Genomic DNA, 18205 nt, shown 5'->3' with positions numbered 1-18205 from the left:
TTTCTAGGTGAAATGAAGTCATCAAGCTACCTAATTTTGATCATTCAAGGTCTTTAGCAGTTAATAAAAATGAAGAAGGAATGAATTGCTATCATCATAATTTGTTGAATTTGATAAAAAAAATATTGTGCATTTTTCATGTTAAAATTTTGGATATTTTAATTTTTGTAGCAGTTATTTTGATCTGATATAATATGCATAGTTCACTATCCTTTGATTCCAAGGTGAATTTTCCTTTCACAGAATGCTGAAGATAATGAATACTTGGAACGGGTGGATCCTTCACTTGAGTTTGTCATAACATCTCGAGATATAACAAACACTGGTGCGCCTGCTACTTTGCTCATGTTCAATAATGAGAAGGGTTTTTCTGCAAAAAATATCGAGTCCATTTGCAATGTTGGAAATTCCACTAAGAAAGGGAACCGGAAGCGTGGCTATATTGGGGAGAAAGGTATTTTTCCTTGCTCAATTTCTTGTGCAACAGTGTATTTTATAAGTTGTGCGCACTTCCGAGCTGCCGGCTTATTGCTTGTGTCGTGTTGTTTCTCGGTTGTGTGACTGGCTAGAGTCTTATAGCTTCTGCTGGATCAGGGATCCTGATTCTGAATGTGTTTTAGTACATTTTTGTTTTTTAGTCTATATTTGCTTCAACGACAAATGAAAAACTTGCAACCAAGCATATTAGAAACTAGTAAACCCCTGTGGTTTTGTATGTAAACTCAACTAATTGAACCTAGTAAACATGTCTGCTTAAACATTGCATTGCCAAGGCGTTGAGCGAAGCACAACACAAACATGCAAAGCATATGTATGGCAGTATGGGTTGTGACATGATGCATTCAAGAAAGGTAGTTCAGGAGAGATCAGTTTACTTAAAAAAAGTAAAAATTAAGGGCTGGAAAAAGAATGAAAAGATATGAACAGAAGATCTTTTCAACTTTGGAACACAGGTTACTACTGCATTAACCATACTGGACTAATGGAGAGCTCATGGAATGACCATGAGCTGGCTAATAAATCATGATAGAGGTGGATAGGGTTTGCAACTGTACCATTTAGCAATCCATTATTGAGACACCTCTTATTTATCTTCAATTCTGTTCTAATAAACTTTATTTCGGTTTGGTATGCAGGAATTGGATTCAAGAGTGTGTTTCTTATTGCTGCTCAGCCTTACATATTCAGCAATGGCTATCAGATACGATTCAATGAAAAGCCCTGTCCACACTGCAATCTTGGATACATAGTTCCTGAATGGGTTGATAATAACCCATCTCTTTCTGACATAAAACAGATTTATGGTTCCGCTTCTACCCTCCCAACTACTACACTGATTTTGCCTCTGAAGCCTGACAAGGTGAACCCCGTGAAGCAGCAGCTGTCGAGTATTCATCCTGAAATCCTGCTGTTCCTTTCAAAGATAAAACGCCTTTCTGTCAGGGAAGAAAACGCGGATCCCAGGCTCAACACTGTTAGTGCAGTAGCTATTACCAAAGAGACAAATTTCATGGAAAGGAAAAACATGGATGCCGAGTCCTACACACTCCATCTGTCTGCAGATGAAAACAGTGATGAATTTGAAAAAGAATGCAGCTACTACTTGTGGAAGCAGAAATTTCCTGTCAGGCCGGAAAACAGAGTCGACATGAGAATGGGAGTGGACGATTGGGTGATCACTTTGGCTTTTCCTAATGGAGAGCGCCTCCATAGGGGAATGAAGTACTCCCCTGGAATATATGCATTTCTTCCAACCGAGATGGTGACCGACTTTCCCTTCATAATTCAAGCAGATTTTATTCTAGCATCATCAAGGGAAACAATACGATGGGACAACATATGGAACCAGGGAATTCTTGATTGTGTTCCCTTTGCTTTTATCGAAGCATTAGTCTCATTAGTCAAAACAGTGGATGGTGCACCAGTATCTAGTTTGCCTCGAATGTTCAAGTTCTTGCCGGTCCATAAGTCCCCCTTTGAAAAGTTGAATTCAGTGAGGGAATCAATTAAAGCGAAGCTGGCTGAAAAGGATATCATTCCAAGTGAGTCATACACAGCACAACAGTTCTTTCATAAACCACGTGAAGTTGGCCGATTAATGCCTGCTTTCTGGAATATACTGAAGAAGACAGGGGAGCAAGGAGTGAGCTTGCACAAACTTTCATCCCATGGTTGCTATGTTCTGAATTCTTCATTTGATAAGCCAGAGTATGATGACATACTGGATTTCTTGGGGGTGAGACCGGTAAGCAGTGATTGGTATGTAAAGTGCATTCAAGGCTCTAATATTGTAATGGGAGTCTCAGAGGAAACGTACTTGGAGCTTCTTCATTTCCTTGCTGTTAATTGGCAGTCCGAGTTTCACAGCACAGGCATGGGGAACATTCCACTAATTAAATATGTGGGTACTGATGGGAGCGTGTCTTTGTGCTCTGTTAATGAATCTGCTCAACCGCATGGTAAAACTGTGTGCCTATCACCGAAGTCTTCTCGTGTCTCATGGTTGATTGATTGGAACAGAGAGTTCCGATGCATGGCAAATCATTTTTTTGTGCCAAGAACCACACAAGAAGCTATCTGTTCATCATCTAACAAAGAACTGGTGTTAAAATGGCTTGTAGACATGATTAAAATCAAAGCTTTAAGCGTATATCATTATGCAGATCTCTACGGAGATCAAGTCAGTTGCAACCAGAAACTTGTCATTGCCTATGCTCACTTCTTATATCACTCATTCTTAAATGATTATCTATCGGAAAGGGAAGTTGTTTCTTTGTGTGGTAAAATGCCACTTGTTGATAGCTATGGCCATGTGATCAAAGCAAGGAATGCGGTTCTAGTCCCAGCTACTGAAAGCAAATGGGTGCAATTGATTGGTTCTAATCCTTGGAGGGGAGAAAGCTATGTTGAGTTAGGAGAAGACTACTTGCATCCTGCATGTTTTGCTGGCACAAGCACGGTGGGAAACCAACTCATGAATTTCCTTAAAGATTATGTTAAGGCTTCTGATATTCCTCACATATCTCCCCCCAATGCTGGAATACCTACTGCATCAACACCACTTACCAAACAAAATGCATTTCTGCTGTTGGATTGGATTCGTGAGCTGAAACGGAGTGGAATTGGCATTCCAGCAAGGTTCATGGCTTGCATACAAGAGGGTAGCTGGCTGAAAACTACCATGAATGGCTCTCCTGGTTACAAACCACCATCACAGTCGTTCCTACTTGCTTCGAGCAACAGAAGCTCAAACTGGGGAAGCATTTTGCAGAGTGCATCTGTGCTTGTTGATATTCCTTTGATAGATCAGGGTTTTTATGGTCTTAAAATTACTGAGTATAGAGAGGAGCTACGGACAGTTGGGGTCATGTTTGAGTATGGAGAGGCATGTGAATTTATCGGGAACCATCTCATGTCTTTGGCAGCTTCATCCGCTTTAACTAAAAGCAATGTTATCTCCATACTGAATTTCATCAGATTTTTGAGGATGAATCTTCTTTCTCTAGATAAATTCATTGGCACAATTAAACAAAAAAGGTGGCTAAGAACTTGTTGGGGTGATAGGTCTCCGGTTGGATCTGTTCTATATGATCAGGAGTGGACAACTGCGAGGCAAATTAGTGCCATCCCTTTCATCGATCAAGATTACTATGGCGAGGACATCCTTGTTTTCAAACCAGAACTCAAGTTGCTTGGCGTTGTCGTTGGCTTCAATGGAAGTTATCAATTGGTTGTTGATTGCTTTAAATCGCCTTCATGCTTATCTACTCTGACAAAGGAGGCCTTTCTTCTGGTTTTGGATTGCATGCATCATTCTAGTTCTGCTCACAAACTAGTTAATGCAGTGAAAAGTACAAAATGCTTAAAGACAAACTTAGGTTACAAATGTCCTGGCGAATGTTTCTTGTTTCATCCTGAATGGGGTTGTCTTCTAAAGGTTTTTGATGGTTTCCCGTTGGTTGATAGTAATTTCTATGGAAGCAGCATCATGTTTCACGATACGGAGTTGAAGGAGCTGGGAGTAAAGGTAGACTTTGAGGATGCTGTCAGAGTGTTTGTTCACACTTTTATGAAGCGGGCATCTTTGTCTTCCATTACAAAGGAAAATGTGTTTTCATTCATATCATGCTACAGAAAACTGAAGGGAACTCCAAACAAATTTCCTTCAGATCTTAAGAAGTGCATCCGCGAGGTGAAATGGCTGCGGACTCGGCTTGGTGATTATAGATCTCCAAGAGATTGTATTCTGTTCGGTCCTGAGTGGGAGTTAATTTATCCAATCACTCGCCTTCCGTTTATCGATGACAGAGACAAATACTATGGGAATGGCATTCATGAGTATCGAAAGGAGCTGAAGAGTATGGGGGTCGTTGTTGAATTTAAAGCCGGTGTGAAGTTTGTGGCTGCTGGTCTTTGCTTTCCTCAAAATCCACGTGACATAGCTCCCGGGAATGTGCTTTCATTACTGGAATGCATCCGTGCTTTACTGCAGGAAAAGGACTACTCCTTTCCCGATGCTTTTCTGAAAAATATTTCTCGAGGATGGTTAAAGACCCATGCTGGTTTCAGGTCTCCGGGTAACTGCTGTTTGTTCAATTCCCGGTGGAGTTCCCACGTGAGGCCTACTGATGGACCATTCATTGATGAAGATTTTTATGGTTCTGACATCAAATTGTATTCAAAAGAGCTCAGTGCAATAGGAGTTGATGAAGAAAAGGTTTGCTCATTGCTTGCCAGACATCTTGATTCCCATTCTGAATTCGACACTATAGTTCGAGTATATGATTGTCTGAGAGAAAATAAGTGGAAACCAGATAGTGATGCTACCAGAAAGATTTGGATTCCAGATGGACTTGAGAATGGAATGTGGGTTGACCCAGAAGAATGTGCTCTGCATGACAAAAATGGTCTCTTTGGTCTGCAGCTGAATGTATTGGAGAATCATTATAAGCCAAAATTACTTCATTTCTTCTCCAGTTCATTTAATGTTAAATCCAATCCTTCATTTGATGATTACTGTAAGCTTTGGAAGGTTTGGGAAAGTTTAGGAAGACCATTGACACATGCTGAGTGCTGTGCTTTTTGGGAGTGTGTTATGATGCAAAGGAGCTCAAGGACAGAGAGAACCCTTGCTGATGATTTGGTTAAGCTACCTGTTGTTTTGGGCTCTGGTGAAATCTTGTTGTCCAGCAAGAGTGATGTTTTTATTGCTGATGACCTTCTACTAAAGGACCTATTTGAGAAGTTCTCATGGCTCCACCCGATATTTGTCTGGTGTCCTCAGCCAAACTTGCCTTCTTTGCCGCGAACTAGGTTGCTTGAAGTCTACAGGAAAATTGGGGTTCGCACTATATCTGAATCAGTGCTGAAGGAAGAAGTGTCATTGGCAGATGGTGTAGAACTTAGTCAGATGGATTCGAGGGATGGTGGGATTGGAAAGGAGCTGATTAGACTGATTCTTGGCTTTCTAGCAGATCCTTCTCTTGATATGGAAGCAACAAAGAGGCATGGAGCTGTCCAGTGCCTCCTGAATCTTAAGGTGCTGGAGACTATGGAGCCAATTACTGTAAGCTATAGTTTATTGCTTTCTGACGGGGAACCTCTGAAGGTGAAAGCAAGCCGTATGATTCGCTGGGATAAAGAGTGTTCAAAGTTTTTCACACAGAAGATGGATAAAGCTGGCGGCCAGAAAAATCTTATTGAATATGCAACCTCTTTTTCTGAAGTAATAGCTCGGGGGGTGTTATGGGATAAAGAAGATCAAATAAAAGCACTCTCTGAACTGATCAAGTTGGCTTTCCTCCTGAATTTTGATGAACAAGCTGTTCAATTCTTGATGAAATCTAATAATCTTCAAACTTTTCTGGAGGACGAGGAGTTCCTTAATGCTGCCTTCCCTTCTGTTTAGGTACGTGTGAACCCCTTAATAGTTACAAGTTCACAAGCTTCTGTTTTTGTCCTTTGCTTCTTCCAGCACCATTTATCTGTCTAAGCAAGTATAATTTTGTTAATATGTATGATGGTCTGAACTATTGGATCAAATATGTTAGGGAGTTCAGCGGTTAAGCTGGTTCAGTCAGTCTACTATCTAGTGAACTTGGGTGGGTGTTTTTCAGCTTTGTTTGCTTTGCAGCTGTATGCATGGTCATTTTGAATTATAAAATGGTGTGTACTTAAATATGTTTGATGGAAGTGTTCTGCCCCTGCCCCTGTGTGCGCGGAACGCATGCATGTCCTTATGCCATTTTGATTTAATTTTTCTACGTGGGATGATTCTTGGTAGATCTCTGTTTGTGCTAAGAAATATTATAAGATTTAGAGGCATATAGGCCCAACACAACTGCATTGCAGGACAAAAGTGGAGCTCGATATTGCTATACATGATCGTGTTTTATCAGCAGGCATCCGACTGTCATGCATGCAACAGAGCAAATAACAGAAATCATGCAATCAGCATTCTAATTCGAGAACTCCTATCACAGAGCTTTGCATATGGAAAATCGATATAGTACTGCTCACGTGGTTTTATGTGCCATAATTGCCTCGTAATAGAATTTAGCCAAGTTCATTGTTTGAGTCTTTGAGGTATATAAACTTGCTGTTTGTTTGATATGAGCAAATAGTGAGTACCAAAAATATTGACAGTCCGAGATCTTTGATGAAGATTTTGTGGATTTGTCATAAGCATTTTGGAAGAACACATAATTTCTTCCTTCTGTCTCTTGGATTAGAAATAAAATTGCTTTCCAAACAATGGATAAAACCATGAAGTATAGAGTCTCTGGCCTCCTAACAAGGTGGTTAGTAGCAATTGAATATTTTGGAGAAAACCATGAAGTATAATCACCATCATCAACTTTTTCTGACATACCCGCAGATAAAAGTGTTTTTAGTTAGGTTCTCTGTCCTTGAAATGAAACCAGTGTAAAGCTATAGTATGCGTCTATCTTCAGGGGAAAAAGTGAATGCAAGACTGAGCAAAACACAATATATTAGGGATATAGTGAGGCCTCTTACGAAAGTGGCAGGTATGGAGAGCGGTGGAACTGTGTCCTATCGAATTTCAGTCGCATTTTGCTGAAGGATAATATCTGGAGTAGTATTATGGACAGCATCAGATAAGGGCACCTTCTGAGCTGATCAAATTGGCTCAGTTGCTGGAATTCATCAAGGGAACGCTCAGGTTTCTGTTGAAGCCCAAGAATCTGAATATTTGTCACTCGGGATGATAGGTTTTTCAAAACTCATCCAAATTGCACAGCAGTCCTTCGGAACTTCAATATCTTGTGAATCTTCTATCGAAAGAGGCAAACATCATTAGGATCTCCAAAAGGTCTTGATTGTTAAAATAATTAAGATCAAACACAAAAAGAAGGGTAGAATCTGAATAATCTGTATATTATAAGTGCTTAGTCTTAACCTAAATACAAATAAAGTATATATAGGTTAAAATGAAAGTACTACTCTACCCTTAATAAATAAGACTACATAAATATTATTTAACATCTCCTCTCAAACTCACGATGCGGCAGCTACAAGCATCGAGAGTTTGCCAACCAGAAAACGAAAACGAGAGATGGAATGTGCCTTGGTAAAGAAATCTGCAATCTGCAAGGAAGAAGAAACAAAAGGCAAAGCAATGGTGCCATGCTTGAGATGATGACGAGTAAGATGACAATCGATCTCAATGTGCTTAGTTCGCTCTTGAAAAACCGAGTTGTGAGCAATCTGAATAGAACTCTGGTTGTCACAATACATAGGAGTAGGATGAGAAAAGAAAACTCCCATATCAGCAAGTAACCAACGTAACCAAACAATCTCTTTGGTAGTAGATGCAATGGCACGATATTCTGCTTCGGTGGATGATTGAGAAACAATAGAATGTTTCTTGCTATTCCAAGAAATAAGAGAATCACCTAAAAAGATACAGAACCCGGTAACAAACTTGTGATCTGTGGGATCACTACCATGATCAGCATCAGAGTATGCACGCAACTCCAAGGAAGAGGTGGATGAAAGTAAAAGACTCTAAAAAACTGTACCCCGAAGATATCACAAAATACAAAGAACAGTTGCCCAGTGAACAGTAGTAGGAGAAGCAACAAACTGACTAACAACATGAACAACATGAACAACATATGCAATATCTGGACGAGTAATGGTGAGATATACCAAACTCCCAACAATAGTGCGATATAAAGTAGGATCTATCAAAGGTAAACCATCAGAAGAAGAGTACCTTGCGTTAACTTCAATGGGAGTATCTACAGTCTTGTTATCAGTAAGTCTAGCTCGCTCAAGAATATCTGCAACATATTTCGACCGAGAAAGAAGGTAACCTCTAGGTGAGTATGCTACCTCAATACCCAGGAAATATCGAAGATAACCCAAATCCTTCATTTCAAATCGTCTAGCTAACTCTGTCTTCAAAACTGAAATACCATCAATGTCATCACCAGTAATAATCATGTCATCAACATATAAAGACAGAATGATACGACCTGCATCAGTGCACTTAATAAAAAGAGCAGAATCATGACTGCTAGAAACAAAGCCAAGAGATGAGATCACAATAGAGAATTTCTCAAACCAAGCACAGGGTGCTTGTTTGAGACCATATAATGCTTTCTTAAGTTTACAAACACATCCAGAGTCATGTGAAATACCAGGAGGGGTGTCATATAAACTTCTTTTTGAAGATCTCCATTCAAGAAGACATTTTTAACATCAAGCTGAGAAATATGTCATTGACGAATCGAAGCTATGACAATAAGAGTACGAATAGTAGTCATTTTTACAACTGGGGCAAATGTCTCATCATAGTCCGTACCATACTGTTGAGAGTATCCTTTTGCAACCAGCCTAGCTTTGTATCGCTCAATAGACCCATCAGAATTAGTCTTGATCTTATACACCCAACGACAACCAATAACACTCTTACCAGGAGGTAGAGGAACTAGATCCCAAGTATTTATCTTATGCAAAGCAGAAAGTTCCTCATCCATAGTTTGCTGCCAAAGCGGATCAAGAATTGCCTCTTTATAGGAAGAAGGCTCAAAGAGGCAATGAATAGAAGCTAAAAAAGAAGTAAATGATGAAGAATAACAAGAATAAGCAAAATCTGGTAGTTTTGTGGATTTAAGAATTCGAATGGACTGACGTGGAGGCGGATCCACAATTTCAGATGAAGCTTGAGGGGCTGTAGATGAGAATGAAGCTTCAGGTGTGCTAGAGAGTAAAGTACCAGTACCTGCAGAGTTATGAGTACAAATTGATCGAACATGGGGAGAGGTATCATTACCAGAATCCTAAAAAAAAGGGATCTATATGAATAATATCAGCTTTAGTCAGGTTATGAGTAGTGGATAGAATAGAAAAGAAAGGTATATACTCAAGGAAGACAACATGACGAGACATAAAGTTTCTGAGTTATTGGATCAAAACAACGATACCTTTTTTTACCTTCACTATAACCCAGAAAGACACAAATAGCGGATCGAGAGGATAACTTACTGCGTTCTACATGAGGACGAAGAACGAAACAAGTACAACCAAAGACTCTAAATGAGGAATAATCAGGGACATACCCATATAACTTTTCAAAAGGAGATAGACCCGAACTATGAGAAGATGCAATTGTATTAATTAAACTTACAGCAGTAAGAACAACTTCTTCCAAAAACTCACTAGGAACAAAAGCAGACAATAAGAGAGAACGAGCAGTTTCGACAATGTGCCTATGTTTTTTTTCAGCAACACCATTTTGCTCAGGAGTATCTGTACATGAAGTTTGGTGGATGGTTCAATCTAAGGCAAACAATTGGCAAAATTTATTAGAGGTGTATTCCCCACCCAAATCACACCTAAAGCATTTGATCACAACAGAATGTTGCGTTTTGATAAGAGCTCGAAAAGCTGCATATATCTCAAAGAATTCAGAACGATGTTTCATTAAATAAACCCAACAATAACGAGTATGATCATCAATAAAAGAGACATAATATCAAGACCCTCCTTTTGTGGCAACATGAGAAGGTCCTCATACATCAAAATGAATCAAATCAAATGGTGAAGAAGAAATAGAAATACTTCGATTAAAAGGTAAAGCAGAAAATTTTGCCAGTTTACATCCACTACAATAAAAAATGTCACAAGTTTTCAAATTTCCTAAAGCTCCCGTGGATGCCAAAAATCTCAAACGAGAAGACGAAACATGACCTAGACGGGAATGCCATAAATAAAAACTAGAAGATGAAAGACTCAAACGAAAGGAAGACAAATCAACAGTAGTAGTAGCAGCGGCAACAGCAGCAACTGATACTTTTAACTCATCCAAAATATATAGTTCATTCTCCCTACGACCTGTCCCAATCAGCTTATGAGACTGCAGATCCTGTACACAACAAAAAGAACCAGAAAACATGACTAAATAATCACCAGAATCACATATTTGACCAACAGACGCAAGATTCAATTTGAGTTTTGGAATAAGATAAACATTAGGGAGAGACAAGTGAGGTGTGACAACAGAACCAACACCTGCTAAGGGCATAGGAGTGCCATCAGCAGCCATAACAGGAATGGAGGACAAAGGGGACACAGAGGTAAAAGATGAGGAATCTGGAGATATGTGATGGGAAGCACTAGAATCCAAGACCCATTCAGAGTGTGACATACCTGAGGAACTATGAGGCAACTGACCTATGAAAGAAGAAGCGGACATTGCTTGTGGCTGCAAGGAGAGAAACTTCTGAAATTGCTCAGCCAAAGTCTTGGGATCGGTAATAGAGCCTGGGGAAGCTACTGCTGCAGTATTATGGTGTGGTGCTTTATAACCCTGAGGTGGTCTATGAACATTCGATTGTGACTGATTGCCAGACTTCCAAGCTTGATTCTATTGTCTTAACTTAGGACATTGAGCCTTCCAATGACCTTTCTGCTTACAGAAACTGCACTCATCGAAGCCAACCCTTGTGTAAGGCTTGTTATGATGATTAGAGAATGGCTTAGAAGGTACTGCTAGTACAGAAGGATTTGAAGCAGAAAGAATTCCCTTTTCAGAATAAGACTGAAGACTTATTTCTTCAGCCAATAACTCACTGACAACAGAGTCAACAGAAGGTAGTGAAGAACGATGCAGAATTGAACCTCTAAGTCCTTCGAAGTCACTACGAAGTGCTGTTAAAAATTGTACCAATCGTTGCTGCTCTCTACGCTCAATATAGGCACCACATGCCTTTAATTATGTCGATTATGTAGAGTCAATTGATCCCAAAGATCTGTCATAGCAAAATAAAACTCTTGAATACTCATATTCTTCTGATGAAGAGCTCGTATGTCATTCTCTAATTGATACTGTTTTGCAAAATTTGATTGCGTGAATAACCTTTGCAGATGATCCCAAACCTCTTTTGTTGTCTCATACTTCGCCAACTGCGTACCTATCGAATGCTCAACAGAATTGTTGATCCAATTAATGATCTTTGCATTATTTATTTCCCATGTATCTATCAAAACAGCATCCCCCTCCTCAATATTCTTAGGTATCATATAAGTTCCACTAACATACCCCCTACATCTTCTTACCCTTAAGAAAATTTTGCATTACATAGCTCCAATACGAATAGTTCTTCCCATCCAACCTCACACTCACAGACTGAATCAAATCATCTCTTTCAGTAGCCATAATCAACAATCACAGAGAAATGCAAAAGCAGCGGAAAACAAAATACCAAATTGCAGAAATTGAACAGAGATTGCAGAAACTAAACAAATATCTTCTCAAAATTATATGATTACTCCAAAACACAAAACAAATTTGTAGAAACTGAACGCAAATACCAAATTGTAAAAGCTGAAGGGAAGACGAAATACCAAAATAATTGCAGAAATTGACGAAATACCAAATTTTGCAGAAGCAGAAGACAAAATCTCACTCCAAAGTTGGATCCGTGAAGTTGTGTTCGGGATTAAGTCTCGTTCTATAAAACCAGCTCTGATACCTTGTTAAAATAATTAAGATTAAACACAAAAAGGAGGCTAGAATTCTGAATAATCTGTATATTATGAGTGTTTAGTCTTAACCTAAATACAAATAAAGTATATATAGGTTAAACTGAAAGTACTATTCTACCCTTAATAAATAAGACTATATAAATATTATTTAACAATGCGTATTCCGCTTCCGAACAATGTCACTTTCAATTGAACACCAACATCAGATTTATCCAAATTTCGTCAGATAATTGGTGGATGGGGCAAGGAAATGGTTGCCTAAAAAACTCTTCCAGAACACAGTATTTCACATCTATATAGCATGATATTCATGGCTGAATTGTTAATATGAAACAGAACACTTGATAAAAGAAAATTCCCATCATTGCAAAGAACATGACTCGTGACAACAAAAGCAGCAAAGGGAAAACAAAAAAAGGTCTATGGGCTTCCTTCACTCTTTCTAGCAAACTTCTTAATGGATAAGAAGACGAGCTTTGTGATGGCCGTCTGTGCAAGTTGGACAGTAGCAAGATTTTAACTTTCAGCAGATTCTTTCCTTTAGGAACGCCCTGAATCTTCTCCATTTCTTTCCCTTCTTCTTTCCAAAGCTCCCTGAGAGCTGAAGGAGAAAAATGAAGAAAATATAAGCTTTTTTTCAATGAAAGCAGAAGCAATAAAAACTTGATCAGTATGCTCTTTTTTCTAAATTAAGTTTCTGATTTCTTATCAGAGAAAGTTCTGGTACGTAGATGTATCAGTAGTTTATCATTACGGTCATTTTGAGAAAGATATAAAGAGGCTCAAGGATTGCTTATAGAGCTGTTAAGTATTGAATAACCTAAAAAAGTTTGTCACTAATCTACTAGTAGATTAAATTGATTTGATTCGCTAATTGATTCTTTTTTAAAAAATAGGGTTTAAATTGTGAAATTGATTTGACTTTAGTAAAGGAAAATACATCATTTACTTAATTTGTGTCCAATAAAAAAATTATTTACATATATCAATGAGATGTCAAAGAACAATCTCAACATAAAAGGCTAAATTATTAGGTGAGGTCTCAAAATATGATTTATATTATTTTTTAATATAGATATTTATTCGAGATCATGAAAACCACATATAAAATGAAGAAAAAATCACACATGAAATTTATTTCTCAATTAATTTAATATTAAAAGTTAAAATAAAAAAAATTATTATTAATATTAATTGAAAAATCAAAATACCTCTAAAACATTTATAAAAATAACTAAGTTAAAGACCCTGAAGTTAAGTTATAAGAGTGATTTTTTTTATATAAAAAACCTAAACCTAATGTTAAGTGTTGTTTTTCGTTTGATGTGCAAGATCACGTTGATTATGGTATTAAGGAAAAGTTAATTGATTTATATCTGAAATTTTATGTGGTGTTTGTAAGTATAACAGTGATTATTTTTTAAAATATTTTTTATTAAAAAATATATTAAAATAATATTTTTATTTTATTTGACAATGTAAGTCTCTAATCAAGAAGTCCTACTGTGTTCATGCATCGACAATTAATATCCCAGCGGCAGCAAGCACAAGCTCTGGCTGTAGACTGAATGTCCCGTCTTGGGCATTTGGCTGCCCCAAATCCTTCAAAGCCAAGTGTGCAGCCTTCTGCCCTGAGATCATCATTGCCCCAAATGTTGGACCCTGCAAAAATTAAGTTAATAATCAGGACTAGCTTGATAAAACAGTATGATTTGCACATGAACTTTTATATATATATATATATATATATATATATATATATCCATTATTGGTGCTCCATCAATTTCTGCAACTTCCATGCCTGTAACAATCATACCAGGCACAATCTCTCTTGTAAGCCTAACAATTGCATCTTCAGCAGCGTTCATGTCGAGTGCTTTCATTCCAGGAACACTATCAATCATGCCAATACTCTTCAATCTCTTAACACCAGCAGCTCCAAAAGGCCCGTCATGTCCACAAGAACGAACCACAACCTTAGCCTCCATAACATTAGGGTCCGTGCAAGATTGAGTGTCATGGTTCATAGACACTAAAGCCAAATCAATTCCAAGGGAAATTGTTTTAATTCCTCTTATAAGAAATAGAAATAAAGATAATGGGGATTAATAAGAAACTAAGGAAAATTAAAATTCTAAAAATAAAACTAAAAGATAATTTAGTGTATTTATGCTCGATTCAAATGAATTATCTTTTCAACAAATGAGATTGATCATCGAAGTAAAATAAATATTTTTTTAATTTAAGTAAATACTTAAATTCCTTTGAGCAATGAAGATCGAAAAAGATCAAATTAATTAGAAAAAGGTCCTAATTAATTCCCTAACATCAATTGAATTAAAGATTAAAAAGCAATTTTTATATTCGGTGACAAAGGCTTTAAGAGCGAAAAACAATCAAGTATTCTAAGCTATCGTTAAAAAGCTTAATGATTTTTACTTGTCTTATTCTTAAAAGTTAGATCAACCTAATTTATTTATTTTGTTTTTTTTTTTATCAAAATCAACAATTACAGATTGAAAAATTAACAAAAACAAAAGCATACTTACTACATAAATCATTCGAAAAGCTTGAATGAAAACAATAGACTACATACCAAATTAGGCAAAATAAATACTTGAATATCCAGAAATGAAGTTGAAAATATCTCTTCTCGTAATCTAAAATAATAATAAAATAAAACTTCTTTGAACCGAGAACCAAAGTTTAGTTCATAGCTATTGAAAAATTGACAAAAACAGAGAAAAAAAATTATTTCTGCCGTGAATTGCTTTCTTTATTCCCTCCATTAGCTGTTGTTTTTTTTTAGGATTCTCTCATGATTAGGAGTCTTTAATGTTATTTAATTCCTTTCTCTTTATATAATCATTAAGGTCGGCTCAAAATTTATATTGAAAATTAACTCGGTTGTTATCATAATTTTATTATAATTTAGCTGCAATTTAAACTTTGTTTTTAACTTGGTTTCTTGCAATGTTCCAGTTCTTGCGAATCATGAGCTCTGATTATCCAACTTCGAAATCTGGGAGGCAATCAATCAAAGAAAAGTTGGCTGAAGAACAAATTGCTCCAAGTGAGTCTTCCACAAGCCCTGGGAAGTTGGGTCGAATAGTGCCTTCATTCTGGAGTATTTTGAGCAGGGCAAAGATGCAGGGGGTGAGCTTGCATAATCTTTCATCCCATGGCTGGTATGTTCTAAGCTCTGGAGCAATAGAGAAGCCATTGTTCTTTGTGTGAGAGTTTTGGATTTTCTTGCCTGTGAAGAACCCTCACTTCGTAAATTTTTGCCCTGCTGCAATGAACTTTATTTGATTTTATCCTTCTACTTGGTAGCTAAATGAACTGGATTACAACTAATTTTACGTTTTAACCTTGACACTTATCTTTTATCAGTGCTATCTGCAGAAAGCTCAGAGCCAAAGAGTTTAGTGCGCGGGAAATTTGGAAAAGATCCCATAGTAGAAACAAGCTTTTTGCCTGACAGGGGTGATGTTTCTCCCTCCAATTTCTTCCCTCTTCTACCTCTCTCTCTCTCTCTCTCCCCCTCCAATGCAGTTAATGTTAAATAAAACCCTTCATTTGATGATTACTGTAAGCTTTGGAAGGATTGGAGAAGTTTAGGGCATCCATTGACACATGATGGGTGCTGTGCATGTTGGGGGGACTGTTATGAAGCACATGAGCTTTTCTAGAGGATGAGGTGTTCCTTACTGCAGCCATCCCTTCGCTTCTCTCCAGGTAATAATTCCAAGATTGCAGCCTCCTGTTTTTTTCCATTGCTTCATCCAGCACTATTCATCTGCCTAACCGAATTTTGTTTTGTTAATAATCTATAATTGTCTGAGCTATTGGATCAATGCAAGAGAGGATCAGTTATTAAGCTGATTCAGCTAGTCTGCTATCTAATGAAATCTGGCTATTTTTTATGCTTTGTTAACTCTGCAGCTGTACGCATGGTCATTTGAATATATACTCTGATTAGGTTTTTATTATTATTATTCTGCCTCTATATGAAAAACAATAATTACAAAGAGAGAATTTTGTAAATAGAGTTTTCATATCAATCCATAAATATCTACACATGTTTTAAAACTCAGCGTGACCACACAAGTTGACTCGGATCTAATTTTAAAACCCAGCTTAAACTCACAAATTAACTCGAGACTCGATGGATATAGAATCTTGACCGAGTTTTACACATAAAAAACCAAAGTTGTAATTGACTTAATTAAACTAGTTGTATCTATGTTTTAAAACAAACAAAAGAAAAGGGAGGAATTAAGATGAGATACAGTCCTTGCATCTGAATAAGGATTTTACAACTTGCCTTGTATCATTTAAGGACAGAGCAAAGCAGTCGGTGCTAAAGTCTTATATCATTCAAGGACAAAGAGAGTGAATGAGATTTGCCGATCAATTTGTGTTCGAACAGAAAAATAGGACTTCGGGTTTGAGTTCTTACAGCCAGGGATAATCTCCTACAAGTATCATATCACCCTCATCATTAATAGAAACAATCAGCCTATCTTTGTTAGGGGCAGCTAATTTACCATTGAATTCAAGAATCTGATCCAATTTTGTTGTCAATTCATTGTAGCCATTAAACTTTGTTGGGTCTAGAGACCTCCCTACAGCAGTCCCCTGCTTGTGAACCTAAACCTGCAAATAGCAGTTTCGTCTCCCAAGTAAAGAAGAAAATATTCTCAATAAAAGGATTCTTAATCACTACATTAAAATAAGTAGCAAACTGTACACATCTTCTTGTTGAACCACCATAAGGCTTCCCCTGGACATCTTTTGAATGAAAAGCAGAGGCTTGAAAAATGTTCCCTTGTTCCTCATGTCTAGGATGCTTTGGAAGCTTTAATTGCTCCAAAAATCGATCAGAATCCAACAATTACAGATGATCTGAGGCAACATTGATTTGATGTTGTGGTTTATCTACGGAGTGCCGGTGAATAGTATCTGATTCCAGTGCCTTTATTTTGATGAATTGATAAAGAAAATGCTACAACTTGGCTTAGAGAGAGTGGAAGCACTTCCATGGTATAAAGAAATTGGTACCAAAGTCTCGTATGGCGGAATGGAACATAACCTCTGCTAACACGTGTGGTAGCAGTTTTCTTAAGTGTTTTTTGTTATATATATATAAATATTTTAAAAAAATATTTTAAAAAAATAAATATTTAAACATATTAAAATGATTTAGAAACACAAAATAAAAAAATTTCAATTTTTTTAAAACACTTCTAAAATACAAAATCAAATAATATTTTAATTTATTATAACATCTTTATTTATTTTTTACAAGATTTCATCAAAGTTCATTATTTGAGGAATAGATTTTTGTATGCTTGATGCGGTGAGCAAAAAAATCAAAAAATTGAGAAAACTGAAAAAAAAATAACCGAAAAAACCGAACTATGAAAAAAACTGATTAAACCGATTAAAATTTTGAAAAAAACTACTGATTCGGTTCGGTTTTGGTTTTATAAGCCTCAAACCGAAAAAACCGAACCGAACCCAAACCGAAAAAACCGGGAAAAAAACCTGAGCAAAATCGGAAAAACCGAGTCAAACCGGCTTTTATCCTAAAAAACCAAAACGAACCGAAATCGATCGGTTTGAACTGGTTTCAGTTCAGTTTTTTTCTTAAAATTTCAATTTAATTATTTTTTTTTATAAAAATTTAATTGAATAAAAAATAATCATCCACACCCTTGGCTTGATATGAGGTGTGCTATATTTTTAAATTATTTTAATATATTAATATAAAAAAATATAATTTTAATACATTATTAAATAAAAAATATTTTAAAAAGCTATATCAGATTCTCAGAAACGGCCACTTGAATTGAGGCTTTGAGGAATCACAACTCTTCTCTGTGCGTGCGTGCGTCTGTCCGTTTTGGGGGTTTAGGTGGAGGACTAGGAAGAGGAGGACTTGGGCCTAATAGATTAATATGGGCCTTCTAAATCCTATATAATAGCTCTTTTATTTTCTTTTTAATGAATTCTAAGTGCCAACTTCTTTCGAAGGACATGAGACTTGGTTTCTTTTCTTTTAAGGAAAAAAAAAACTCAACTCTTGTCATGTTGTGTACGGATATATTATCTATTATTAGGTCCAAGTCCTCCCAAACTTAAAAAAAAAAAAAAAAAAAACTTTAGTTATTTTAAAATTGTGATA

The 18205-nt window shown here is 36.8% G+C and overlaps 2 protein-coding genes across 3 annotated transcripts in view; both read left to right on the top strand.

Annotated features, from left to right (window-relative positions):
- The window catches only part of LOC18110464 (uncharacterized), a 35844-nt gene that overhangs the window by 639 nt on the left and 17000 nt on the right, over positions 1-18205 (top strand). The window contains exons 2-3 of one of the 2 annotated variants that reach the window (XM_052447616.1): positions 244-454; positions 1137-6192. The exons of the other annotated variant lie outside the window; for it this stretch is intronic. Of the exons in view, the coding sequence (XP_052303576.1) occupies positions 244-454; positions 1137-5908 (4983 nt within the window). The 3' untranslated portion in view covers positions 5909-6192. Of the gene's footprint in view, positions 1-243; positions 455-1136; positions 6193-18205 lie in introns of those variants that run through there. 2 annotated transcript variants of the gene reach the window in all.
- LOC18110465 (uncharacterized) overlaps positions 1-18205 on the top strand; it is a 38630-nt gene that overhangs the window by 12907 nt on the left and 7518 nt on the right. The gene's annotated exons all lie outside the window — the stretch shown is intronic.

The sequence above is a fragment of the Populus trichocarpa genome, chromosome 15, assembly GCF_000002775.5.
Source record: "Populus trichocarpa isolate Nisqually-1 chromosome 15, P.trichocarpa_v4.1, whole genome shotgun sequence".
In the NCBI taxonomy this organism is placed as follows: domain Eukaryota; kingdom Viridiplantae; phylum Streptophyta; class Magnoliopsida; order Malpighiales; family Salicaceae; genus Populus; species Populus trichocarpa.
Note: the sequence above shows the minus strand (reverse complement) of the source record. Positions and strands in the feature narration are given on the sequence as shown.